The 27,110-nt window shown below is 51.4% G+C and overlaps 1 protein-coding gene across 1 annotated transcript; it reads left to right on the top strand.

Annotated features, from left to right (window-relative positions):
• The first annotated feature begins 8,331 nt into the window (after window positions 1-8,331).
• On the top strand, window positions 8,332-25,995 carry LOC143845216 (MARVEL domain-containing protein 3-like). The gene is made up of 4 exons (XM_077353418.1): window positions 8,332-8,505; window positions 10,041-10,217; window positions 14,979-15,148; window positions 24,498-25,995. The coding sequence occupies exons 2-4, from the start codon at window positions 10,105-10,107 to the stop codon at window positions 25,187-25,189; spliced, it is 975 nt and encodes a 324-aa protein (XP_077209533.1). The 5' UTR covers window positions 8,332-8,505; window positions 10,041-10,104; the 3' UTR covers window positions 25,190-25,995.
• The last annotated feature ends 1,115 nt before the right edge of the window (window positions 25,996-27,110 follow it).

Raw genomic sequence — 27,110 nt, forward strand, 5'->3', positions numbered from 1 at the left:
TTGAGGCTGATCCTGCAGTGAGCAGGGGGCTGGACTTGGTGGCCTGGATGGCTCCTTCCAGCTTTATGATTCATTATATCCAGTCCACTGTACACAGGGGTTTTCCCATCCGCACAGTCTGTTCCAAAGATCATCCCTGGGGTTGTGGGATCCCTGCAGAGGAACAGTCATGTGTATCAATGGGGTGGCGGGGGGGGGGGGTTCAACTGACTGCTTTCCCCCAGTCAAGACACGCAGAAGAGGAAGGGGGCGTAATTTCCCTCCCCTCCTTCCTCCCTCCGGCCCACCTGTGACTGTAGGAGTGAGCTTTCCAGGGGGCAAGTGGGGCAGCAGGAACAGAAAGGAAGGCAGGGAAATCCAGTTTTCTGTATGCAAAATGATTGGATCAACAAACACCATTGGGTTGATTTTGTTGTTACACTAAATACCAAGCAGGAAAGCAGCGTCCTTGAGGCATTCGTACGTTCAGATTTGATCTGAGACTAGGCATAAAGCCTTTGGGTTTTAAAATTTTAAATTATATTATGAATCAATACTGGTATTATTATAATTATATTTTAGAAACCTTATGGTGGACCCCCATTGGGCCTGGACCATTTCCTCTTTTGTTCACCTTTTCTTGATTCCTGGACTTTTGTTTGGGCTAAGCCTTTTCTCCTTTTTGTTGTAGGTATGTTATTTGCACCATTTAATTAATTAAATCAATTAATTTTATTTATCAATTGATCAATTTGCTTATCAATACATTTCTTGGTTTTCTACCCTGGAGATTCCACACACTCCAGGGAATGCACAACAACCCTGCACAGAAATCCTTCAGCCACCGCTCGACTTCATCACGGCGCTGACCAGAGGAGGAGCTGTGATCCCGGCATCAGGGCTCAGTTATCCACACGTCAGCTATCAAACGACCTTCATGACTGAATTGTCTGTAGGCTCCAGAGACGATATCTCTGAGGCATTCTGAACCCCCAGAAAAACACTACATACATTTACTTATTTATATATTTATTTTTGTTTATGCTCCCAATTTTTCTCCCACCACTCCTGGCTTCAGCAGCCCATGGCGGCTCACAACCAGTTTAAGATGGTCTACAGACGTTAAAACCACACCACAAAAGTTAACACAGCCCAACAACAGCATCATCTCACAGAATTAACAAAAGTAAGTAGGTGCACTTTGTAACCAGCTCCGTGATGTTATTGTCCGACCAGGAGAGGGGTGTCTTGGCTTCGAGGAGGGGCCCAGGCTGACAAATGTCTGGTGGAAGAGCTCTGTCTTGCAGGCCCTGTGGAAAGGAGCCAGTTCCATCAGGACCCTGAGATCTTCCGGCAGCTCATTCTACCCGGTGGGGTCCAGGACCAAATTGGCTCGGAGGAGGGACCCATCAGATCTTCCTTGCCCTGGCCTCAACCAAACACCTGGTGATGAAAGAGCTCAGGCCCTGTAGAACTGTGATAGCTCAAAGAGGGCCCTCAGCTCTTCCAGGAGCTCATTCCACTAGGCAGGGGCCAGGACTGAAAAGGCCCTGGCCCTAGTCGAGGCAAGGTGCAATAGAACTGCTGTAACCTTAAAATGGGCAATGGGGCTGTGCAGGTACGTGATGTGGGGATCTCCCTCCGCCAGGCCCCACCTCTCCACTTGTCGATCGGTGCGCCAGCAGGGGGGACCCCACCCCACAAAAGGAGGACATACTGGACATTTCTACCATGTGCCAACGTGACTTCAACATGACCTATGGCACTTCTGCACTGGGTGGCCACGTTGCTGAAACGCAGGATCAACCTCCAGTAAGCCCCCCCCTCCCCTGTCAGCGGCATTCCTGTGCTCATGAGAGGTCACTCACACACAGCTTAGAGCAGGGGTAGTCAAACTGCGGCCCTCCAGATGTCCATGGACTACAATTCCCATGAGCCCCTGCCAGTGAACGCTGGCAGGGGCTCATGGGAATTGTAGTCCATGGACATCTGGAGGGGCGCAGTTTGACTACCCCTGGCTTAGAGGGAACACCGGCCATGACCCCCACGGACAGCACCCGGGGGTCCCCAATGGAGCTGGAGGGGAAATCTGCAACTGCAGGTTTTGAGGCATTCCAATTTCAGAGGGAACGTTGGAAGGTGTGCACAGCAAGGGGGGGAACACAGCAACCAGGCAGTGGACGTTGGGGGTCTGGTGGGTTTCTAAGGAGGAGGGGTGACAGATGCCAATTCCTCTGCCTTGCTTAATTCACGGAGGCCGCAGACTCCATTCCTCCTATGACTCCCCCCTCGACCTGAACGTGTTTTAGTTTGACAACAGAGCTCAGACGAATCTTGACCTAGATTTCCACCCATTCGGATTCCACACACGCTCCTCTGCTCCAGCCATGAAGCCCCCCCACCCTGTCACCAATCAGTCAGGATATTTAATAAACGACAGGGTTTGCCAAGGGCATTGTGAGTTCTGTCCTTGGCAACACGTACCCTTGTATTTGGAGGGCAGGTTCCCAGAAGACATTACTGGTCAGGGCGCTGCTACACGGATGCAGCGGAAGCAAATGAATTGCAGAAAAAGCAAAAGCAAAAGCAGATGCAGGGGTAGTCAAACTGCGGCCCTCCAGATGTCCATGGACTACAATTCCCATGAGCCCCTGCCAGCAGGGGCTCATGGGAATTGTAGTCCATGGACATCTGGAGGGCCGCAGTTTGACTACCCCTGAAATAAGGCCTCCGGGGATACTAAGCATTGAAACTGGTGCCACCTTGTGGTGGCAAGCAAAAACTGCCTTGGGATGGTATGTAAACAGGCAGTGCAAGAGGTATGTAAACAGGCAGTGCAAGATTTTCATGTAAGGTTCCCCCCCCCCCCAGCCACCAGGTAGGGAAACAGGGGTTACGTGTTCAATCTGTGGGTACAGAGACCAGGATGCTGGAGGTTCCTTTCAGCTTTTTATTTACCCCGGCTCCAAGGGACAGAGAGCCGAAGCTGAACTGAGGAAACCCCCAGAAAACACCAACGTGTATTCAGGGTAGAACAAAAGCAACTTCCTATCAGTGTTGGTTCTATTGGTCCAGCAGTCGGGATCCAGTTGTGCGTTGACCTATCAAGATAGCAGGATTACAATCCTGCCTCAGTCCTCAGCAGAATTGCCAGATCCAGGCTGGGAAACTCCAGGAGATGTGGGGGTGAAGAGGGACCTCGGTGGGCTCCAGTGCCACAGAGTCCCCCCTCCCAAGCAGCCCTTCCCTTCAGGGGATCTGAGCTCCTTAGTCTGAAAGGGAGCTGTAATTCTGTGGGATCCTCAGCCCGCCAGAGGCTGGCATCCTTATTCTTATGGTCTGGAGGGAACCACATCTGCTGGTATTTCTGGAAGATCAACTTGTTATTAAGGGAGGGTCAAGTTTAAAAGTTGAAAGCAGCCCTGCCAGCAATTCTGTTCCTAACTCCTGGGCCTCTCAGCGTTATAGCTGCCTTGGGTATGGGCACGGGGCAGGGATCAGAGAGGACCAGGCTCCGGTAGAGATCCCGGTTTGAATCCCCACTCAATGCGGGTTGCTGGGGGACCCTCATTGAGCAGCTCTCGCTCATCCTACCCCGCCTTACAAGATTGTTGTTGTGGAGAGAATGAAGTTGTAACCTGTTTTGGTCCCCACTGGGAGAGAAAAATAAGGTCTAAACAAATAAAATCCGAGAAAGATATGTTATATCCTTGACCCAATTACAGAAAACTTGGTGGCAAAAAGGGGATGGAGAACCGTTTCTTTGAGTTCTGGGAATAGATTTGTAATTGTTTCTATGGGCCTTTGGTAGAAGTCCTGCAGAGGTGAGCGAAATGAAGGAGCTAGGAGCCCGTTTTGAGGGGAAGGCAGAATTGCCACAGATCTCCCTGCCAGTTTTTTCACATGTAGCTGTTTTTTTGGGGGGGGAGGCTGGACCTGGTGATGGTTCTGTTGGGCCACACTGAGAGGGCAGAAACCTTAAGTGGGATCCCTCTACTGGTGTTGGAGTTTCTTTGGCAGCATCCTTGATACTAGGAGCCAGGACAATGCAGCGGCCTTTAAACCGGAGAACTGGGTTTGAGTCCCTTCTCCTCCTCCACGTGCAGCCAGCTGGGTGACCTTGGGCCAGACATACAGTTCTCTCAGAGCTCTCTCAGTCCCACCCACCTGTTATGGGAAGGGCAAAGTAAGGCATTTGTAAGCCACTTTGGTACTCCCTGAGGTAGAGAAAAGAGGGTACAGAAGAAGTTGATTTGTATACTCTACTTTTCATGACCTGAAGGAGGCTCAACGTGGCTTACATTTGCCTTCCCTTTCCTCTCTCCACAACAGACCCCCTGTGAGGTTGGTGGGGCTGAAAGAGCTCTGACAGAACTGCTCTGTGAGAACAGATGTACCAGGACTGTGACTAGCCACTGTGAGTGGCCCAAGCCTGGCCCTGATCCCCCACAATACAGCAGAAGTTCTCAACCTTCTAGGGCAAGTGAACCACAGGTTCAATTTTATTCAGTACGGTGACTTATCTAAGGTTGGCTCTTAGAGTTGGAAGGTGCCACAGAAGCCATCTAGTCCAACCCCCTGCTCAGTGCAGAATCAACCTAAATCATCCAGGGTAGGTATCTGTCCAATCACCAGTGAGGGGGAGCTCAACACTTCCTTAGACAGCCAATTCCACTGCTGAACTACTTGGATTATGAACAATTTTCCCCTGATGTCCAGCTGGTACCATTCTACATGTAGTTTAAACCCAGACTGTTGCCAACAGGAACTGCTCCCAGCCCTCCTCTGTTTCTCATACATACTTAAGGAGAGCCATCCTGTCCCCTCTCAACCTCCTCTTCTCCAGGCTGAACATTCCCAAGTCTTTCAAACCTTTCCTCCTAGAGTTTCGTCCCCAGGACCCGGATCATCCTTGTCACTTTCTCCATTCTGATGAACTGTTCTGTTTTCTTTGGCAGCTGACAAGAGGTCTTCCTCTCTCCAATCCCCCCTAAGAAACTCACACTAATGCCCATCAAGGCCCAGTTTACTTGGCCAGCTTTGAGAGGTGAGTCTTGTGTCAACATGATTGGTCCAAATCGAAGGTACCCCCTCCACGTTTGCCTGTGGGAACGCAGCCTGAAAACCTTGAAGGTCCGCTATGTGCCACAGGGTCCACTAGAGGTCAGCATTGCTGCACGTTCTACAATAGAGTGACCCAGCCAAGGCACATGAGCCGAAATTCGGACTGAACCTGCTCTGGGGACCCATGTTTGGGGAAGGTGCATTCCCCAAATATTTTGGACTTTTAGCCGGGTCGGCCTGGCTGTTCTATGCCCCTCAGCAGTTAGGTTTGCATGATGGTTTCCATTATTGGGTGAGATACGAATGCCTGCATTGCTACGGTGTCCTTAGGGAAAGAAGCAGCCCCATCTCCATCTTACCTTTTGCTATGAGGTGAGGGGGTTACCAAGGTCCCCCCTCCCATCTAGATGCATGCTGCTTGCCCTCATTCCAACCTGGATGAAAATCCAGGCACCCACCTTAGTCCATCAAGGGAATTCCACCCGCTGAATCTTCCTCAGCGCCAACCCTGATTACTCTCAAGCAGCCAGGTGAGCTGATGACCTTTGTAAGCCACTGAGAGATTCCTGGTAAGGAAATATAGGCAGGGGTAGTCAACCTGTAGTCCTCCAGATGTTCATGGACTACAATTCCCATGAGCTCCTGCCAGCGTTTGCTGGCAGGGGCTCATGGGAATAGTAGTCCATGAACATCTGGAGGACCACAGGTTGACTACCCCTGATATAGGGCATATAAAACCATTTCTTCTTCTTCTTCTTCTTCTTCTTCTTCTTCTTCTTCTTCTTCTTCTTCCTTTCCCTAACAGTCTCCTGTCCTACTAGCCTGCTCCAGACATTGGGGATCTTCCATCCTGTATGGATGTTGGGCTGCCAACTCTGGAGATTTTGGGAAGGTGGAAACTGAGGAAGCAGGAATAGGGGACCCCCCTCCCATCTGGATGCATGCTGCTTGCCCTCATTCCAACCTGGATGAAAAACCCACCTTAGTCCATCAAGGGAATGCCACCCGCAAATACAAGTCTTCCTCAGTGCCAAATCTGATTACTGTCAAGCAGCTGGGTGAGCTGATGACCTTTGTAAGCCACTGAGAGACTCCTGGTAAGGAAATATAGTTAGCCAGTTTGGTGTAGTGGTTAGGAGTGTGGACTTCTAATCTGGTAAACTGGGTTTAATTCTGTGCTCCCCGACATGCAGCCAGCTGGGTGACCTTGGGCTCGCTACAGTGCTGATAAAGCTGACCGAACAGGAATATCAGGGCTCTCTCAGCCTCACCTCCCTCACAGGGTGTCTGTTGTGGGGAGAGGAAAGGGAAGGAGATTGTAAGCCACTTTGAGACTCCTTTGGGTAGAGAAAAGCAGCATATAAGAACCAAATCTTCTTCTTTAGTAATATCAGGGCTCTCTCAGTTTCACCTCCCTCACAAGATGTCTGTTGTGGGGAGGAAAAGGAAGGCGATTGGAAGCCGCTTTGAAACTCCTTCGGGTAGAGAAAAGCGGCATAGAAGAACCTCCTCCTCCTCCTCCTAGTTCAACCAAACAAATGCTCTCCTATTTTCAGCCCATGGTATCTGAGAAGCAATGCTTTAATCTGGATTTGGAGATCTATTTGAAGAAGAAGAAGAAGAGTCAGTTCTTCTATGCCGCTTTTCTCTACCCGAAGGAGTCTCAAAGCAGCTTCCAATCGCCTTCCCTTTCCTCTCCCCACAACAGACACCCTGTGAGGTGGGTGAGGCTGAGAGAGCCCTGATATCCCTGCTTGGTCAGAACAGTTTTATCAGTGCCATGGGGAGCCCAAGGTCGCCCAGCTGGCTGCATGTGGGGGAGCGCGGAATCAAACTCAGCTCGCCAGATTAGAAGTCCGCACTCCTAACCACTACACCAAGCTGGCTCTTTGGAGAGCTTCATATTGGAGCTTCATATTAAAGATCTAGTGTGCAGTGGTGTCCTTAGGGCAGCCTTTCTCAACTTTTTTACCACAGAGAAACCCCAGGGACACTAGGAGCTTACCATGTGGGTTCTCTCTCCTTTATTTTATATTTTAATGTCTTGTTACAAATACCTCTCATATTGGTGTACCTGGGGGGTGAGGAACGAGCTAGGAGTGAAGGCTCTCCACAGTTCTAGAGGTAAGATCCTGATGTGGAGAAATGCCCTTCCCTGCTACTTGTTGCCTTCAAAATCCGGTTCTCCTCAAGCTGCTGAAGGGCCGTGGCCTTGGCTCAAGGTGTGGACAATAGAATCTATTTTTCAAAGCAAAAATCCTGAATTCATTCCTACTCATTCAGCGTCCGAAAGGGAATTCCGTGCTCAGGGCCACAGAGGTCCAGGGCATCCTGCAATGCATGGGAAGGGCGCGTGGAGAGAGGTCGGAGCTATCTGAAAATGTTGACTTCCAATATTGACTTGGCCTCCTACCAAGTGCAGTCTGCCAGAAATGATTAAAGTGCCTTCTTCTTGCTGCCTTTGGTGCCTTGAATAGGGGCTTGGACACCTGGAGGGGCCGGGTTAGCTTAATCTCATCCGATCTCAGAAACTAAGCAGGGTCAGCCCGGGTTGTGTTTGGATGGGAGACCACAGAGGACCACCGAGGTTGCTCCCCAGAGCCAGGCAATGGCAAACCATCTCTGAAGGTCTCTCACTGATAAATCCCCCAGGGGTGGCGGAAAGTCTGCTCCAGCTGGCTGGAATTTACCCCCAAGATCTTGAAGGAACCAAAAACGAGGAGCAGACAAATTTAAACACCATTTGCATACGTTTAGGGCAGGCATGCCCCTCCTGGCCTCTGTTGTGTGTGGAGAGGCTGAGCTGCCAGATCCAGGTTAAAAGACGACTGGGGATTTGGAGATGGCACCTGGGGAGGAAGGGACTCCAAACTCTAAAGCAGACAATTTCTCCAGGGGAACTGATCTCTGCAGCCTGGAGTTGTCCTGTCATTCCGGGAGATCCCCGGGGCACTCCTGGAGGCTGGCAACCCTTTGTCCACCCACCTGAGCAGCCTTTTCCTGCAGGGGAAGGGACCTCTGCAGCCTGGCGAGGAGCTGCCATTCCGGGAGATCCCCAGGGCCCTCCTGGAGGCTGGCAACCCTATGTCCATTCTCCCGAGCAGCCTTTTCCTCCAGGAGCTGTCATTCCGGGGAATCCCCCGGCCCCCCCTGGAGACTGTCCCGCCTAGGTGGGAAGGGCTTCCCCCGCGCTTCTTGCACCAGGCGGCGTCCCGCCCCTCTCCTCCCCTCCCCTCCCCTCCCCACCCCTCCCATCCCTCCGCGCCCCGCCCGCGGCGGCCTCCAGGTGGCTCGTCCGGTCTGTCCTGTGGCGGCGCTGCCAGCCCCTTCCCGGCCCTTCCGACGGCGGCGGCGGAGGAGGAAGCGCGCAGTCCGGGCGCTCCTGCCGCGGGATGGGGGGGCCGCCGTAGGAGGAGCCGCGGGCGAGCGAGGCGCCGGAGCTGAGTCGCCCTTTCTCCGCGGGTGAGAGCCGGGGGGGGGGGTGCGTGCGTGTGATCCACAAGCCCGTTTGGGCAGTGGAGGGGCCTCCCCCCCTCTACCCTAGAAAGCTCTCCCGGCGCGGGTGTAGGCGGCGCTCGGAGCGCAAGAGGGTCTGGCCCGGACCCCCAACTCCCCCCTCACCTGTGGCGGGGAGGTCCAGAGCACACCGGTTGGGTCCCGCGCGGCCCCTTTCAGGCGCCCAGACTTTGGCTTTGGGACGCTTCGGCCCAGCGTGAAACTTCGCGGCGCTTCCAGATGCCGCCGGAGTCAAACTTTGCTATGGAGCAGGAGAAAAGAGCTCTGGCGGCCGGAAGGCTAGCAAGCTTCCCGGAGTTACTGCACGCCTCTTCCTTGGCTCAGGAGAGCTCCTGCCCTGCCTGCCACACAGTTTGTGCCTCGGCCAGCAGCTTCTGGCTTTTACCAGGGAAGGGGCTTCCTGAGCTCTGACTGCTTGCTCTAAACTCCTCCCTCCAAGAGAAGGAGGCTGCTTTTATCCATACAACAACCTTGTAAGGTAGATAATGCTGGGGGGAGTAGAGACAGGGATAGTCTGCTGACAGGGATTGTCTGCCCAGTGAACTTTAAACCGGAGTGGGGCTCTGAAGTGGGGTGCCCTGAATGTCTAGGTTCGGCTATGATTTGGAGGAGTGGGGGGTAGTATTTGGATGGGAGACCTCCATGGAAAACCAGGGTCCTGGTGTGTGTTTATTGACATCTGTAAACCACTGTGAGACATTTGTGAGTGGTGATATACAAATATAATTAAACTAGCAAGAAAGCCCATTGCAACCAGGAATGCAATGGGCACTAGGACCCAGGGGATACCGGGAGATGCATATCTCTCTCTGTGTCTCTCTCTCCCTCTCCCTCTCCCTGTGTGGCATAGCAGGTAATTAGGACTGGTTCTTAGGAGGGAAGCAGGACTGGTCAGCAGCGTAGGGCAGCTCTCTCTGTCTCTCTCCGTGGCATAGCAGGTAATTAGGGCTTGTTCGTAAGAGAAGCAGGGCTGGTCAGCAGCTTGGGGCAGCTCTGTGCCTCTCTCAGCCTTCCTCTCAGCAGGAGCGATAGGAGGTAATGAGGGCTCGTGTTTGGTCTGGCAGGGCTCTGTGTGTGTCTCTGGTGCGTCTGAGAGGAACGTGGCTAGCATCCAGGGAGGGAGGGTGGGAGCTGTAGGAGCAGGGCCAATCGCTGGCTGCATCCTGATTGGCCCTATTCCAGCTTGGACAGCCGGACACGTTCCACCCCCCAGGCTGTTTCACAAATATATAGAGGAACCACTGATAGATAAGGATAAATGTAGAGGCACCCCTGACTGCCTCTTGCCTTGACAACCCCATTAGGAGTCATCACAAATTAGCTGCAATTTGAGGGCACTTTCCATTCCCTCTCCCATACACGCGAGGGCAGGGGCTAATGGTTATTGTAGTCTGTGGACATTGGGAGAGCCACAGTTTGGCCACCCCTGCGAGGGTGTTCTTTGCTGAATAACCTGTGTGAATTAATTTCCCAAATGCCAGCCATTCAGTCATGGAATCCTAAACAGATCGGTGGCTTTTGGTGTGAACAGTGAGCTCCAGGAAGATGTCCCGTTCAGAGAGACCCCCTCGCGGTAAAGATGACCGGCACAGAGAGACCCCCACGGCTAGCAGAGCTATGGAAGAAAGAAGCAGGAAAATGTACCCCTCGCAGGGCAGGTAAGCTGAAACCTCAATCGGGGTGGGGGGGGAGCAAAGTCCCACACAATGGGCCCCATTCTCCTTCATGTCACCTTTCTCTCTTCAGGGTAGGCAGACCCGGGGAGGGTGAATTCTCCCTTTCGTCCGGATGGGGTAACAGGAGTCCTAGTTAGCAGAAAGGATTGCCTTGTTTTCGGTGCACGGTAACAAGACTGGACTCCCAGATACACTTTCCTGGAAATGTTCCTCGGCTTTTCTCTCTGTTGTTGCATGTGGCCCAAACCCAGCAGAACATCTTTGACCCCCCCCCCCCCGTGGGGCTGTGGAGCAGAGTCCCTCGAAGAAGAAGAGGTGGCTGTGTAGCCCCTAAGCAGCTCATTGCCGCCTTCTCTGCTCTGCCCCCTGATCCTGAGCACAACCTCCCTGTGAGGTCAGCCAGGCTGAAAGGGAGTGACTGGTCCGAGGTCACCTGACAGCCTTCTGTGCAGAATGGGTCTCCAACCCGGTTGATCCGACTCTTACGCCAACCCTCTTCAACCAGGGTTTCTTGACTCTGGAAGCGTTTCCTGAATGGCTGGGGGTTAATTTTTAAGATATATTCCAAATGTGTTAAACTTTTATCAGGTGATATGAACATATATAGAGAGCCTCTTGTGGCTCAGGGTGGTAAGGCAGCTGACATGAAGCTCTGCCCATGATGCTGGGAGTTCGATCCCAGCAGCCGGCTCAAGGTTGACTCAGCCTTCCATCCTTCCAAGGTCGGTAAAATGAGTACCCAGCTTGCTGGGGGGTAAACGGTGATGACTGGGGAAGGCACTGGCAAACCACCCCGTATTGAGTCTGCCATGAAAACGCTGGATGGCGTCACCCCAAGGGTCAGAAATGACTCGGTGCTTGCACAGGGGAAACCTTTACCTTTATGACCATATATAGTCAAGTCAACCCCCAATGGGCATGGAAGGGGAGGGGCCACAGGTGGGCGTGGACACAGCGCTGCTTCCCAACCATATATTGTAAAAAATTGTTAAATATTTATCAGGTGATATGACATATATGGTCATGTCAACCCATTTGCCCCCTCCCAAAATGGTCAGTGATGGGTCTGGGGAGGGAAGAGGAGGGGGAGGGGCCCCAGGTGGGCGTGTCCCCAGCTCTGCTTCCCAACCCTATTCTGCAGGATCCCCCCACTTCTGGTGTTTCTTGAAGCTTCAAGAATGTTTCAGGGGTCCCTCCCTGGTAAAAAAAAAAAAAGTTGAGAAAGGCTGCTCTAAATCAAGGAAACCGACTCAAAGTGGGGAGGGAGAGGCATTAAAAAAATCTTTGCAGTAATTCAAAGAAACCACAGCCCACCCCCTCAACTATTATCGGCTAAGTCTGCCACTCTCAGTTGGGTGAGCATAAGATTTTTTTTTCTGCAGCAAGCGGCTTGTTACAAGAGAGGCAGCTGGGTCGCTGTTATCTGAGGGATTGCTTTCTGGTTACTGGGAAGTCTTATAAGCCACTCCGTTTATGTTGCACAGCTGTTCAGTCTATGCGCAACCTCAAGGTCAAAGAGGGAACCCTTTCAGCGCCAGATGGAGACTTCTTGGCGTCCAAGATGACAACTAAATAATTGGGTCTGTTCCTGGCTGGGGCAGGCCCTGGTCAAAAGAGTGAGGAGCTAGGGGCAGGCAGGTGATCCTTGTAATTGGGAGAACGTGGCTTGCATGCAGGAGTCTGGTAATTCATGTTGGGAGATTACAGGGAATGCTGGAACGGTGCTTGTGTCGGAGAAGACAAATGAACTTAGGAGTGCCAGCAGTGAGAAATCCCATGAATGAATGGGAAAGAGGCATAAGAAATCCTAACAAATCTGGAGGGACTGTGGGTAGTAAAAGGCCAGATTTTGGAAACTGGTTTGCAGTACGGATGTAACTGCATGGTTAGTTTGTTAGTTTGTTAGTTTGTTAGTTTGTTAGTTTGTTAGTTTGTTAGTTTGTTAGTTCATTCATTCATTCATTCATTCATTCATTCATTCATTCATTCATTCATTCATTCATTCATTCATTCATATATCACCCACCCCTGAGGCTCAGGGCAGTTTACATGAAACATAGGGGAACAGGAACAATACAGTAAACTCAGTAACCAGGTCAGATCAATAACAGCAGTAACAGCAATAACAGAGAACAGGAATTAATAACCTCAACATTTTAACAGTCCTATGGTTGGTTGGTTCAGGGCATTGATTCATGGGAGGGAAGTTCAGGGGCCCAGTAGATGTTGTTAGTTTCAGTTGACCTCAAGCAAATGCCTGGGGGAGGAACTCCCTTTTGCAGGCCCTGCAGAATTGTTCTAGCTCCGTCAGAGCCCTGATCTCCTCTTGGAGCTCGTTCCACCAGTTGGGGCCAGGACAGAGAAAGCTCTGGCCCTGGTTGAGGTCAGATGAGCTTCCTGGAGACCAGGGATCACCAACCAGTTGGAGGTGGCAGAGTATAAAGCTTTTTGAGGGGTGTAGACAGAGAGGTGGTCTCTCAGGTACACTAGACTGTGTATGGCTTCAATGGTGATTACCTTAAGTCTGATCCAGAATTCTACCGGTAGCCAGTGCAGTTGTTGGCTGGATGTGGGACCTCCATGGTGTTGCCGTGAGGACCCTGGCTGCTACATTCTGGACCAACTGTAGTTTCCGGATCAAGATTAAGTGTAGGCCTGCATAGAGCAAGCTGCAGAAGTCTAGTCTAGAGGTGACTGTCACGTGGATCACTGTGGCTATGTGTTCTGTAGCCAAGCAGGGCGCGAATACATACTCTTGTGACTGGAGGCTCCATCAAGAGGGAGGCATTGAGGATCATGCCCAGGTTTCTGGCGGAGTGAGCTACCGATAGACTCACACCATCCAGGTTGGGCAAACACGCCTCCTCACTTGGACCCTTCCTTCCCAGCCACAGGACCTCAGTCTTTGAAGGGTTGAGCTTCAGACAGCTCTGCTCGAGCCACCTCACCACAGCTTCCAGGCATCTGGCAAAGGCTTCTGGGGGAGAATGAGGGCAGCCATCCATGAGAAGGAAGAGCTGGGTGTCGTCTGCATATTGGTGATATCCCAGCCCAAAGTTCCACACCGGTTGAGCAAGAGGGCTCATGAAGAAACTAAATAAGATTGGAGAGAGGACCGCTCCCTGCGTTTAAGGCTGGGAAGCAATTTGTGTGTGTGCATATGTGCGTGCGCCCGCGCATGCACATGCATATGCAGAAACGACAGATGTCATGGGAGTGAGACACAGTTGTGCAATGAATTGTCAATGGCTTTCCTGGTCAGGTATTACAAAGAGGCAGATTCAAAACAAGAGTATCGTTTTTCCAAGAACTGGCGTGAGACGCCCCGCTCCCCAAAGGCTGATAGGAAAGAAGAAAGCAAAAACTGCTCTCTGCTTATCTCATTTCACCCTGCGCTAGGTTTTCTGAAAACATACACTGGGATAAATTCTGCTTGTCCTTAAGATGCCACCGGACTCCTGGTTTATTTCAGCAATGAGAAACTTCAGGTTTAAAGAGCAGAGTCCTGATTAAGTAAGTCTGTCTTATTCAGATTTCTCATAAGCCTTTTAGAGTCAATAAAACAACATTTGCAATCAGTGGCACCTTTAAGACCAACCAAGTTCCATTCAAAGTTTAGGCCAGCCTTTCTCAATTTTTTTTACCATCGAGAACCGCCTGAGATATTCTTCAGGCTTCTAGAACAGGGGTAGTCAACCTGTGGTCCTCCAGATGTTCATGGTCTACAATTCCCATGAGCCCCTGCCAGCAAACGCTGGCAGGGGCTCATGGGAATTGTAGACCATGAACATCTGGAGGACCACAGGTTGACTACCAGAGCCAGTTTGGTGTAGTGCCAGTTTGGTGTAGTGGTTAGGAGTGCAGACTTTTAATCTGGCATGCCAGGTTCGATTCTGCGCTCCTCCACATGCAGCCAGCTGGGTGACCTTGGGCTCGCCACGGCACTGATAAAACTGTTCTGACCGAGCAGTGATATCAGGGCTCTCTCAGCCTCACCCACCCCACAGGGTGTCTGTTGTGGGGAGAGGAATGGGAAGGCGACTGTAAGCCGCTTTGAGCCTCCTTCGGGTAGGGAAAAGCGGCATATAAGAACCAACTCTTCTTCTTTTTCTTCTACCCCTGTTCTAGAAACCCCAGAATGTGGTTGGGAAGCACAGCTGCAGAACACACCTATCTGGGGCCCCACCCCTCCAAGCCCATCACTGGCCCTTTTGGGGAGGGGGGTTGACATGGCCATATATGGCCATATATGGCCATGTCACCTGATGCATGCTTAACAAATCTTAAAAACATGTAAAAATGAATTAACTCCGATCCATTTAGGGAACCCTTCCATGGCAGTCAAGAAACCCCAGGATTTCATGGTTTTTCACGAGAAAACCTGTTTTAGGCTTTCATCTGTAAGCATCTGTATCTGATGAAGTGAGCATGCACAGCTAGGGATGGGTGCTTCGGCTCGGCTCGGCCCGGCCACCTTGGTGATCACCAAGGCGGCCGAGCCGATCCGAAGCGCCCATCCCTAAATTGCACAGAAAAACTTATCCCTCGAATAAAACTCCTGTGGGTTTTTATGGCATCACTGGACTCAAACTTTGTTATGTTGCTTCAGACCCATTTGAATCTCGAGCCAATACAGGTGAAATTTGAGGTGACCTTTGTTCCTCAGAAATACGATCCAGCTAAGCACGCCTGCCTACCATAAAAACCGGTAACTCTTTTCTTCTCCTCTTCCTCCGACTGTAGGACTTTGCAAGGATCACTGTATAGTGAGCACACGAGGCACCCTGTGGTTTTTGCAGACTCTGTCCTCAAATACCCAGCTCCGAGTCTCCGGTCTTCTGAACCCTCCCCACCGTTGTACCCTCCCAAGGAGACCTTTTCTCAGAAATGTTCCCACCTGTGCTCCAGAAGAGGTAAGCAAAACGTCTCTTTTTAAAAATCCCATTCATCCCGTCTCCTTGTTCCCAGCCCATGTGACTCGGGTTGAAGGGGTGCCGTGAGATATACGATAGCATCTCCCGTGGAGCCTGGCCTTTTGCGAGGGCAAGTAAGTGCAAGGTTTCGGCTTTCACTTAGCTCTTCTTCAGGCCGAACAAAGAACGCAGTGAGTAGGAAACAATTGAGATTCGGAACTTTCCATGAGTCCCATTTTTAGAAACGTGACTTTGGGCAAAGAAATCCCTCTGCGTCCCAAGCCATTAGTGTAATGGGAGTAGTGGTTTAAATAGCCCCAGATTTTTCACATGCGTATCGTAATGACCAGGGGTAGTCAAACTGCGGCCCTCCAGATGTCCATGGACTACAATTCCCAGAAGCCCCTGCCAGCATTTGCTGGCAGGGGCTTCTGGGAATTGTAGTCCATGGACATCTGGAGGGCCGCAGTTTGACTACCCCTGGTAATGACTCTCGGAGCCAGTGTTTATACTTAATCTTCTGACTGGGAGAACCAAAAGAGTTATGTGTTTCGGGGCCCTTCATGAAAAGACGGTAATCATGATGCTCGGCCTCTCTCCCCGCCCTTTCTGTAGCACTAGCTCAGGAGCAGGGCTGGCTAACTAACGGCTGGGAGTCCACTACGCTGCAATTTGCGAGGACTGATGAGTGTGTTTACGATGTCATTGCTAGCAGACGGGTTGTTTGGGGTGGGAACTGTGGGCCAACGGCACGGTCAGGCGTCCCGATGTTTTCTTTGAGGTGTCAGCAGAATTCGATCGAGCCCCTGATTGGCTCCAAGCGGGACGGTCTGACATCTCTGTGGACACGCTCACCCGGGACCCCTCCCCTTCCCACCCCCTCCAGGCCCATCATTGGCCATTTGGGGGGGGGGCAGGTTGACATGACCATATATTATCATATCACCCAATAAATGTTGAACAAATGTTTATGTTAAAAATGTGTTAACTCCCACCCATTCAGGTAACCCTTCCAGGACTCTCCTGAGACCCTGGTTGTGAAAGCCTGGTCTATACAGACTTAGAGCGATGTAGCGCCCCCTTCTGTCCAGGCAAGCTGAGTCACACACGCCAACACCAGGACTGTAGAAAGCCATCCCTGGCCCATGGCAAAATATTTCCCCTGCCCCTTGCACGTATTGACCCCCCCCCCAGGGGCCTCACAAATCCACAAAAGGGAGGAGACGGAGTTGCTCTGGGAACCCAGAATTACCTTAGCCCATTGCTTGATTGGACTTTCTTGCTGCAAGGAAGGACTGGCAATACAATACAATACAATACAAAACCTTTAATGGCATTCACAATATAAAATATACAATCGGTTCTGTATTAAAAGTCTAAAAAACTTTATTACTGTCTATGTCGAGCAAAAATTAACCTTTGAAGAGGGGCTTCCCCCAGTTGGTCGGACATCAAGAGGACAGCCCTGAAAACACACACAGACACACACACAGACCCACACACACACACATGAGCTGTGGGTGCTGCACCTCTCCCCAATTGATTTTGGAAACATTGTATGCCTTTTGTCTTGCTAACATCACTCCCTGCACATTCCATTGTTCATTAATTTTATTTAACAGGTTACTGCTCCTTGCTCCTGGTAATAACTCCCAGTAGGGTTCTCCGTCCTCAATCATAATAAGATTAAAAATCCAACGTACAACAAAATTCAAAAAATGATCCAATGTAGGAGCAGTTGACACAGCGGTGTTAAGAAAAGAGAGGTTAAAACGACATTAGAAAAAGTATTGCATGACACGTTGGCCCCTTGCATTGCGGAGATTGTAAAGGTGAAGGTATCCCCTGTGCAGGCACCAAGTCATGTCTGACCCTTGGGGTGACGCCCTCTAGTGTTTTCATGGCAGACTCAATACAGGGTGGCCTTGCCATTCCCTTTCCCAGTCATTACCATTTTACCCCCCATTTTACCGACCGCGGAAAGATGGAAGGCTGAGTCAACCTTGAGCCGGCTGCTGGGATCAAACTCCCAGCCTCATGGTCAGAGCTTCAGACTGCATGTCTGCTGCCTTACCACCCTGCTCCTGCCACAAGAGGCTCTTGCGGAGATTGTAGGGAGTGTCAAATGCAAAAGGTGGTCTCAAGATTCCATGGCACTCTCTAGCAAAGACAACCCTCCCTGAGCTGAATGTTGTCCTTTCTCTTCCCATTTCTTTCAGTGTTCAGTTCAACACCCTCCCCCCAGTTACGCATACACAGTTCTGAGAAGTAATCCATTACATAATCTCAATTGCATGATCATTTGACATATATTACAGTTTGAAAATTTTAAATAATTTACCAAAGTAACCCATATTTAATTGACATTTTCATTCTTTTCCCCCTTTAATGACTTTAATATTATGGGTTAATATTGTCCAAAATCATAAATTGCTAATTCAAGGGCTAGAATAGCAGTGGCGAACTGGTATCAGCAGGTAGCTGTGCTGGTCGGCAGCAGAACTGCTCGATTTGAGTTCAGAAATAACCCCTTGGAGACCAGTGAGAGTTTCAGGGTGGAAGTTTTTGGGAGTCAATGCTCTCACACACGGAACAGCCATATACTGAATCAGATCATCAGTGGTGGCTGCAGTCCTTTGGGGCAGGGGTCCCCAACCTTTCTGAGGCTGGGGACCGGCAGGGCATTGGGCCGCGGCCGCGTGCCGCGCCCGCGCTTTGGGCCACGCCCCGCGCATTGCACATGCGTGAATGCGCCATGTGCAATGTGCGGGCGCGGCCCGGCCCTGATTCCCTCTCCCCGCCCTCCCGCAGTAAGAAGCTTCCCGGGCCGCAAGCTTGCAGCCTGGGACGTTTTTTACTGCGGGGGGGCGGGGAGAGGGAGCCATGGCCTTCGCGGCCCGGTGGCGGGCCGCGGCCCGCAGGTTGGGGACTACTGCTTTGGAGTTCCTCCTCCAGGGTCCGAGATCAGTTCCCCTGGAGAAAGTGCCAGCTTCTAGGGCATGATACCCGATTGAAGCCCTGCCCCTTCCCAAACCCTGCCCATTTCCTGAGGCTCCACCCCCATGATCTCTGGGTATTTCCCACCCCGGACGTGGTAACCGGGCCAAAGCGGCCGTTCTAGCCTGGAGCAGGCAGCATTGTGGTGTGTGTGTGGGGGAAGGGGTGGCACCGGCACGCCAGTTGGTGCATGCATGCAGGCGCATGCCTGCGTGCATGCGCCGACTGGCATGCCGGTGCCACCCCTCCCCCCCACATTGCAATGCTGCCTGCTCCGGGCTAGAGCGGCCGTTTCGGACACCGAAGCACACAACCCTGTCTGTGCAGAGTACTGCTGAGTAACACAGAGACTGATACGTTTGCTACTTGATTCTCACCCAAAGTGTCTTACTGGAGACGCCACCGATAGATTCAAGTGTGCAACTGTGTTGGTCTGATGCAAGAGATAAACGTTTGAGCCCAAGGGCACCTTGAAGGCCAACCAAGTTTAATTCTGGGTATAAGCTTGCCCATGCACACAGAGTTCTTCAGCTACAAAGGATGCAGGTAGGGGAATTGTGTTCTGTGTATATGATGCAACTTGTATATGCAGTTTGTGGGTTGTGCCTGTGCCTCCCCATAGATATCTAAGATGCCGAGAAGCGCCACTTTACTATTCCATGCGTGGGTGGCTCAACCAACATGTGCTAATGTTCATTGCTCCTTCTCACACTGAATTTCTGTCTCGGTTTCCTCTGTTCCTCTGGGGCCCGGCCTCAGGACTGTGGTTTTGAGCACAAGGAAAAGTTCGCCAGGCTCCTCCGTCATGCAAGTCATGTTCCTCAGGACACAGCATCATTGTTGATCCTGCTCAATTGAGAAAGTGTTTGAAGGCTGATAGAAATCTCAGTAGAAATGACTCTTGTGGCCATTGTTCCAGCGGGCGGAATCCTTAACTGAACTTTCTGAGCAGCCCCGCAGGGCTCTTTTTGGCTTCACAGCCTTGGGAGGAACCACCAATCCAGATTTTGTACCCACCCCGTAATCGCTAATTGTTGGGTCAGTGTCTTCTGTGCATTCTCGTAAAACCACAACTGATAAAACTCTCGCCCAATACCGATACAGTCTCATTTATATTTGTGTTTCTGAGTATACATGTTGATAGAAAATACTGTTATGTTGCAGACAATTTAGTACAATCTTGTAGGGTTTCTCTTTGAAATGTGAGCTGAGTAGTTCCCTTCCCTCTTCTCTGGGCAGACCAAGTAGGGAGAGGAAAGACATTCTAATTGTTCACCATGATAGAAATGCAAATGAGTCTGTCTAAGGACAATGGAGTGGGCACATTTTCTCCCTTCCGCCGAGCAGGAAATAGATCTCTGGAGGACTTTAGACCAGACAGCCTCCGGGCATACGCCCCAGGAAGGAATTCCTGGAGATTCTCCAGGAAATAGCTGACCCAGCTTGACCTGGTCAATAGGTGGAGAAAAGAAAGGTCTCTTTTTGCATTTGACCCAGTTCTTTTGGCAAGCAGCTGTTCCTCCAGGCGTATGCCAGGCATTAAATTGTCCCCACGGTGGCCAGGTGTGGGGCAAGACACAGCAGGCAAGACCTCAAAACTGAAAAGGGAAGCTGGGAGTCCTGACCTTCTCAGCAGGCAATTCAGGATAAAGTTCAGTGGTGTCCAGAGAGAGAGAAGCATGAGTAGGGTTGTGCGGTTTGGCGCAGTTCAGCTGCCTTGGTGATCACTGCAGCCCATAGCAGCCTGTAGGAGGCCAGCCGACTGGTGTGCCACTGCCACTGCCCCTCCTCTTTGCACCGTGGCGCCGGCCACCTCGGGCTTCGGTGATTGCAGAGGCAGCCAAACTGCGCCGAAGTCACCCAGCTGGCTGCATATGGAGGAGTGGGGGAATCAAATCTGTCTCTCAAAGAAGAAGTAAAATCACATTATAGTGAACAGAGAAAGTGATGATGACTGATCATCCATGTCCTCATTTGCCTCCCTAATAAAAATTTTCTGGCCTGGGTCGTCCCCACACTTAAGAATATTTCCTTCAGGGCTGTCCTTCCCAGCCCCAGCCTCTGCTTCTGATTTCTTGGCCTGCGGTCTCCCCAGGACCTAACCTAACAAAACCCATGGCGTTTCTGAGCAACGCATGGTGGAGTCCAGGAAGTTACTCGAAGAAATAACCCCTTTACTGGCTTCTCTCGCTTGACCACAGCTCATAAAGACAACTGGTTTAGCCAGCTCCCCACACATAAGCAAACAGCATGCGTAGCACAGCAGTTATTGCTCAGGAGGGACCGTTTCTGCAAGAGTCCTGTGACTGGGAAATCAAGTCCTGAGGTTTGACTGCACTGTGGGAAGCCTTGGTAGAAGGGGGACATGGTCCAATCTTGGTGAGCCCCCTGGTGGTGCGAACCAAAGCATTTGGCTCTGCAGAGGGCAAAACCCTAGCTTTAAGCTACGGCCCCGTTTGCCTAGGAGCGGATCCCTGGATTGAAACCAGTTTCTGTAATTTATATCCTTTATAATTTGATGAGAGGCTTAAAATCATGCTATGCAATTAAACAAGTGTTTCTCTTCTTTGGCACATGGATCAGAAATGTTCAGGTTTTGGTTTTGGCTGTGAAAGGAAGCTGGAAGAGCTGCATTTGGACAGGCTCATGTTGACAAGAGAAAGCTAAAATCTCACGCAGATAGATATTTGCATCGAGTTCTGGAGCTTTCTTTTCTTCCCTGAGTTACACTCCGCATCACAAGCCTGTATCATGCAGACGGTGTCTTAACTCGCTAAAACAGGCTTTCTTGAGAGGTTTCCCAAATGGGTGAGAGTTCATTAATTTTAATACATTGAATATATAATATAAAAATTTTGTCACATATTTATTGGGTGACTAGAGTAAAAGCCCGTTGTAGCTTGAAATACAATGGGCACTAGGAGGGGGGGAGGGGGGAGAAAGGAGAATGAGAGAAATGAAAGTGGAGAGATGGGAAGAAAGTGAGAACGAGAGAGAAAAAGGAGAAAGAAAGACAGAAGGAGAGAGAGCAAACTATGGGGAGAAAGAGAGGGAGAGAATCACAGAGAAAGAGACAGATGGAAAGAGAGAAAGAAAGTCCCACGTAGGGCCCCCCCCAGTGACCCGAGTAGGGCCAGCAAGAGTTGGAGAGGAGGGGGGGAGGGGAGTCCCTGCAGGCAGACCTGAGTGGCCAGAGAAGGCCTGGCGTGCCATCTCCAAGCCTCCCCTCCCTGCCTGACTTGCCCTCTCCGTATCCTCTCTGTCTCTTAGCAAAGTGTCAGCAAATCTCTCCTCCCATGTTATTATTATTATTTGATTTATTCCCCACCACTCCCTTACGGCTCGTCTGTCTGTCTCCCTCTCTGTCAACCTGTCTCGTCCTGTGCCATGTGTCTCTGAAGCTCTCCTGCCGGCTCAGTCTGTGTGTTTCTCTCTCTGTCGATGTCTCTCCTGCTTTTGTAGCTCTGCAAATCTCTCTGTCTATCTCTCTAGGTCAGTGGTTCTCAACCTGGGGGCTGGGACCCCTTTGGGGGTTGAATGACCCTTTCACAGGGGTCGTGGCAGGGCAAGCAGCTCGGCTGGGTGGGGTCATCTTCACAACAGCCTTGCGGGGTAGATCAAGATAGAGAGTTTGTCTGTCTAGATCAAGATAGAGAGTTCGTCTGCGGGGTAGATCAAGATAGAGAGTTCGTCAGTGGAAAAGAGCGAGATCGGCATGGTGGAACAAGAGGCAGAACTGAACTGAGGAACCCCGGGGGGAAAAAAACAATTTATAGTCAATCATGAACAATGGAGCTTTATGCCATTGGTCAGTTTTGGTTTAATTTCTGTGAAAGAACAATTGCATGATTTTATGGTTGGGGGTGACCACAACATGAGGAACTGTATTAAAGGCTCGCGGCACTAGGAAGGTTGAGAATCACTGCTCTAGGTGACTCCCCCCCATCTCTGTCTAAATGCCTCCTGGGTCTTACAGCCTATCTTGTTCTGCTCTTGGTTTAAATCTCTCCCGCTCTCTCTCTTTCTGTGTATCGCTCAGCCTTTGCCCTCTGAAGCAGGGCAAGTGTCTCATGTTGTGGACCTCTCGGTGTGCATTACTTCCTCCAGGGGGGTACTCTGGTGGCCCTCCCTGTCTTGGAAGTCGGCCGGCAGGAGCTGAGTGAGGCTTCCCCATGACTCTCTTGCCCCCCCCATCTCCGTCTAAATGTCTCCAGGCTGTTGTCGGGCGGCGGACTGGCTGGCGGCGATGGCCCTGGCCCGTTAGTGGGCGGCAGGGGTGGGTGTTCGACGGTGACACGGCTGCTCGTAAAGCAGAAGGTGGGCAGGCGACTTGGCCTGCACAGTGCAAGTGGCAGGCGTGGTCCATGGGAACAGGCTGGCGGGTGGAGCGGCAGAGTATTGACGAGGCACTTGGGCTGGCAGGCAGGTGTGTGTGTGCGGGTTTGTGTGCAGGGTGGCATGGCAGTGAGCAGCTGGCGATGGAGGGCAGGAGCCACAGGAGACAGGCCAATCAGTGTGCGGCCCTATTCCAACTCGGACACTCCAGACTCGCTCCACCCCCAAGGCAGTTTCACAAATATTAAGTGGAACCTTGATTAAGATATGACCATATATAGTCATTTTGACCCCCCTCCCAAGTGGCCAGGGATGGGCTTGGAGGGGGTGGGAAGGGGAGGGTCCCTTGGCGGGTGTGTATAGAGCAGGCATGTGTGCTTCAGCGCGGCAGAGCCGCCATGGCAATCACTGAAGCCCGAGGTAGCACATAGGAGGCCAGTGCCACGGTGCGGAGAGGAGAGGAGGTACTGGCCTCCTATGTGCTACCTCTGGCTTCGGTGATCGCTGAGGCGGCTGCGCTGCTCTGAAGCACACATCCCTAGTACAGAGTTATGCTTCCCCACCACATTCTGCACAATCACTCCACTTTGGGGGGTTTCTAGAAGCCTGAAAAATCTCTCAGGGGTTTCTCAGTGGAAGGTGCCCCTGAAGGCAAATGTTGTTGTATTGACTCTAAAAGGCTCATGAGTATCTGAATAAGACAGACTTACTTAATCAGGACTCTGCTCTTTAAACTTGAAGTTTCTCATTGCTGAAATAAAACAGGAGTCTGGTGGCATTTTAAGGACAAGAAGCCTGAAGAATGTTTCAGGGGTTTCTCAATGGTAAAAAAGTTGAGAAAGGCTAGTGTAAAACAGTAGAGATCTAAATTAGGGGGGAACAAGATCCTTCTATTACCTGTGTGATGATGGGGCATAGCCAGTTCATAGGCCTCCCTAGAACCCTGGCCTGGATCCAGTCACACTGAAGGCTTCAGAAGAAGACCTCCCTCTAATCTCCCCCATCTTTGGCCCCCTGAGCTGTTCTCATTTGCTGACTCTCCCTGAAGACTTCAAGTGGATTGCCGTGTTGGTCTGAAGTATCACAACAAAATCAGAGTCCTGGACCACGTTTGAGACCAAGAAAGATTTATTCAGGGCGTGAGCTTTCGAGTGCAAGCACTCTGTGCTTACACTCGAAAGCTCACACCCTGAATAAATCTTTCTTGGTCTCAAAGGTGCTTCTGTACTCTGATTTTATTGTTCTCCCTGAAGAAAACTGAGAACTTCAGAGGATCCAATGAACTGTGGCACCAGGAAGAAGTAGAAAAGTCTCTCTCTGCAAGATAGAAGAAGAAGAAGAAGAGTTGGTTCTTATATGCCGCTTTTCCCTACCAGAAGGAGGCTCAAAGCGGCTTACAGTCGCCTTCCCATTCCTCTCCCATAGCTGGCTAGACAGGGGTCCCCAACGTGCCCCCCCCTGAATGCCATGGCCCACACCAGTGCCTTTCCTGCTGTCCTTCAAGTGTTTTTAGGGAATGGGTGGGCCTTTTGCCCAGCAAGGCTTCTGACTGGCCACTAGAGATTTGATGGATTGTGCAGATTTTTTAAAAAGTTGCTTTGACAGTAGCTACCAACACAGCACAAGGCTGTGCTCTAATCTGGAGAACGCAGTTTGATTCCTCCCTCCTCCTCCTCCTCCCCATGCAGCCAGCTGGGTGACCTTGGGCCAATCCTGGTTCTCAGAGCTCTCTTAGCCCCACCTGCCTCCCAGGATGTCTGTGGTGGTGGTGGTGGGGGGGGCAGATTAGAGGCTGCTGCCCTTAACCACTACAGCATGCTGGCTCCCAAGGACCCCAGAAACCCTGCTTTGAATATTTAAATAAATATTAAATGTTGTCTAAAAGGGCACCACATGTGATCACCAGAAGGACGTACATTTGTTCCAACGGAGATCTGAAACCCCAGAAAGCAGCTGGCGCATGAGGCTGTGCAGACAAAGCTCACGTTCTTTCTGTCCCCTTCTTCCCCTCCTGCAGGCATCCTGCAGTTTGTCGAAATCATCGTCAGCATCCTCGTGCTCATCTGCGTCGGCGCCTCCCAGGCCTCCGTTGCGGGCTTCAGCGCCATGGGAGGGTTGGGGTCCTTCAGTATCGATTCGGCCTACAGCCCCTTCGAAGGGACGGAGCTCAAAGAGGTGAGAGACCTGGACATGCAGTACAGCCAGATGAGAGCGCCCTGTGTGTACGGAGGCGTCGCTTTCAGCCTGACCCTGATGGCCCTCACCCTCCTCTTCCTCATCGCCGGAGGAAAGCCGATTCACCGCCTCTCGGTCCGCTTGCTCGTCGCCGAGTTCATCTTCGACGTCCTGGCTTGCCTCGGGTACATAGTGGCCGTCGGCCTCTACCTCCATTTCGTCATGCAGATCAATTCGACCGACGTGTGCAAGAGGAGAGAGAGGGTCTACGCGCGGCGAGGGTACACGTGGATGAGCTGCGATGTGCAAGGGGGAGACGCGGCCGTGGCTCTCTTTGGCCTCGTGGCCGCGTGCCTGTATTTCCCCAGCGCCGTGGTCTGTATTCTCAGCATCCGAAGCGTCCGGGATTTTCAGAGGGAGGTTACCAAGATGCAGTACAACCTGGAACGGAACTACCGGGAGGAAGACCTCCGCAAAACCTACAAAAGTCCAGCAAGCTGCCAGCCTGCCACGACGTTTGCCACACTGGTATAGGCCGTGGCTGGAAACGAAGGAAAACGATGTAGCAGCCATAATATTGGGAACTTTTGGCGCTGCGTGGTAGAATTGTGCAGAGAGGTATAGGACCTACGTTTTAAACCAAGAGGCTCCAGTAGATGGGCTAATAAACAATACTATCATGCAGATATATAAATAATAATGCAGAGATTTTTTTAAAAAGTGCAACTCCACTCAGTTTTGGTCTACCGATCTTTTGTAGAAAAGCTCTCTGACTCAGGAAATGGATTGGTTTAGGCCAGCTGTTTTCAACCTTTTGAACATGAAGGAGCCCTAGCAGGCAGTCTCCAGAACAGGGGTAGTCAAACTGTGGCCCTCCAGATGTCCATGAACTACAATTCCCATGAGCCCCTGCCAGTGTTTGCTTGTAGTCCACGGACACCTGGAGGGCCGCAGTTTGACTACCCCTGCCCCAGGAGGACAGGGTGGGAGGAGAGAGAGGAGGCAGCCTAAGGCAGGAGTAGGTGTGTAGGCCCCACCCTCTCCCTGGTACAGAAACGCTTTGGGGGTGGAGGGAGAGGACCAATGGAGGGAGGGAGGAGGGAGGGTGGAGGGATAGGACCAATGGAATGGATTGGTACTCTTGCTTGAAGCTGAATCCATTAAGGCACGAGGGGAAAGGTGTCCCTCCCTCTTCGGCCTCTTCTTGGATGCAAGTGAATACAGTCGTGTCCCATATCATCTTCCCGTTTTCGATTATTACAGTAGTTAAAAGAAACATGATTTATTCTATAAGTTATACTGCTGGAAATCATGTAAATAAACAAAACAATTTAAAGATTTTGCGTGGAGCAGCATACTGCCATCCTGAAGAACCACATGCAACTCAGGGTGGGAGTGGGGGGGGGGGGGCAACAAGCAGACTTGGGCCCAAGGCCCTTGCCGTTTCCATTCATGCCGAAGCATCTTGTGCTAGAAGTCCCTAGCTCACGGGTGGCCAAGAGAACTGCGGCTCTCCAGTTGGCCATGGGCTACAATTCCCTTGAGCCTCTGCCCCAGATTTTCTGAGCCTGCAGGCACTTTTGGAATTCTGACATAGGGTGGTGGGTGCAGCCACAAAATGGTTTCCACAGAAGGCGGGGCCAATCACTAAGAGGCTCTTGGGGTTTAACTTCAATTACGCCCGAAGACCCTTGTGCTGTGGTGGCACCTGCTGCCAGAGCGACCTTCGTAAAATTCTGCGCAGTTAAAAATCCAAGGGCCAGTCGGTGTGGGAACACGCAGGACCTGTAACGTGCCTCATTAGAGCATCCGAGGAATATCCTACGGGAGGGGGAGGGAGCATCGGAGATGTGTAATTAGCATAGATTGGGAAGTTCCTGCCATTTTTCAAATGCTCTATTCCAGTGCCCAGTAGGGATATGCACCTCGCCGCCTCAGTGATCCCCGAAGCAGCTTGTAGGAGGCCAGCACCACACCTCGGAGAGGACAGGTGGTGGTGGCGGCATGCCAGCCGGCGGCCACACACAGGCACAAACTCTGCACCTGTGTGTGGCCGCTGGATGTCACACTGCTGCCGCCCTTGCTCTCCGTGCAGTGGCACTGGCCTCCTACACACCACTTTGGGCTTTGGTGATCACCGAGGTGGCTGCATCCCTAGTGTCCAGATTAGCTCATTAGGGACTTCCTGTCCCACTCCATCACTGCTTGCCTCCACAAGAGGCAGGATGAACAGAACAGGGTGGTTGGATCCTTAATGCCTTCTTCCTATCCAAAGTTGTTTCTTTTCACAATAAAGCATGCTTTTAAGCCACCCCGTATTGAGTCTGCCAAGAAAACGCTGGAGGCATCACCCCAAGGGTCAGACACGACCCGGTGCTTGCACAGGGGATACCTTTACCTTTATCCAGCTCCTGGAACAGGTTTTTAGACACACTGTGCATGTTGATGGGATGCC

Source organism: Paroedura picta, chromosome 9, assembly GCF_049243985.1.
Source record: "Paroedura picta isolate Pp20150507F chromosome 9, Ppicta_v3.0, whole genome shotgun sequence".
Taxonomy (NCBI): domain Eukaryota; kingdom Metazoa; phylum Chordata; class Lepidosauria; order Squamata; family Gekkonidae; genus Paroedura; species Paroedura picta.

Coding starts and splice junctions, on each gene's coding strand:
- LOC143845216 (XM_077353418.1), top strand. CDS start 10,105: ATGTCCCGTTCAGAGAGACCCCCTCGCGGTAAAGATGACCGGCACAGA. Junction 10,218..14,978: donor ATGTACCCCTCGCAGGGCAG/GTAAGCTGAAAC, acceptor CTCCGACTGTAG/GACTTTGCAAGGATCACTGT. Junction 15,149..24,497: donor CCACCTGTGCTCCAGAAGAG/GTAAGCAAAACG, acceptor CCCCTCCTGCAG/GCATCCTGCAGTTTGTCGAA.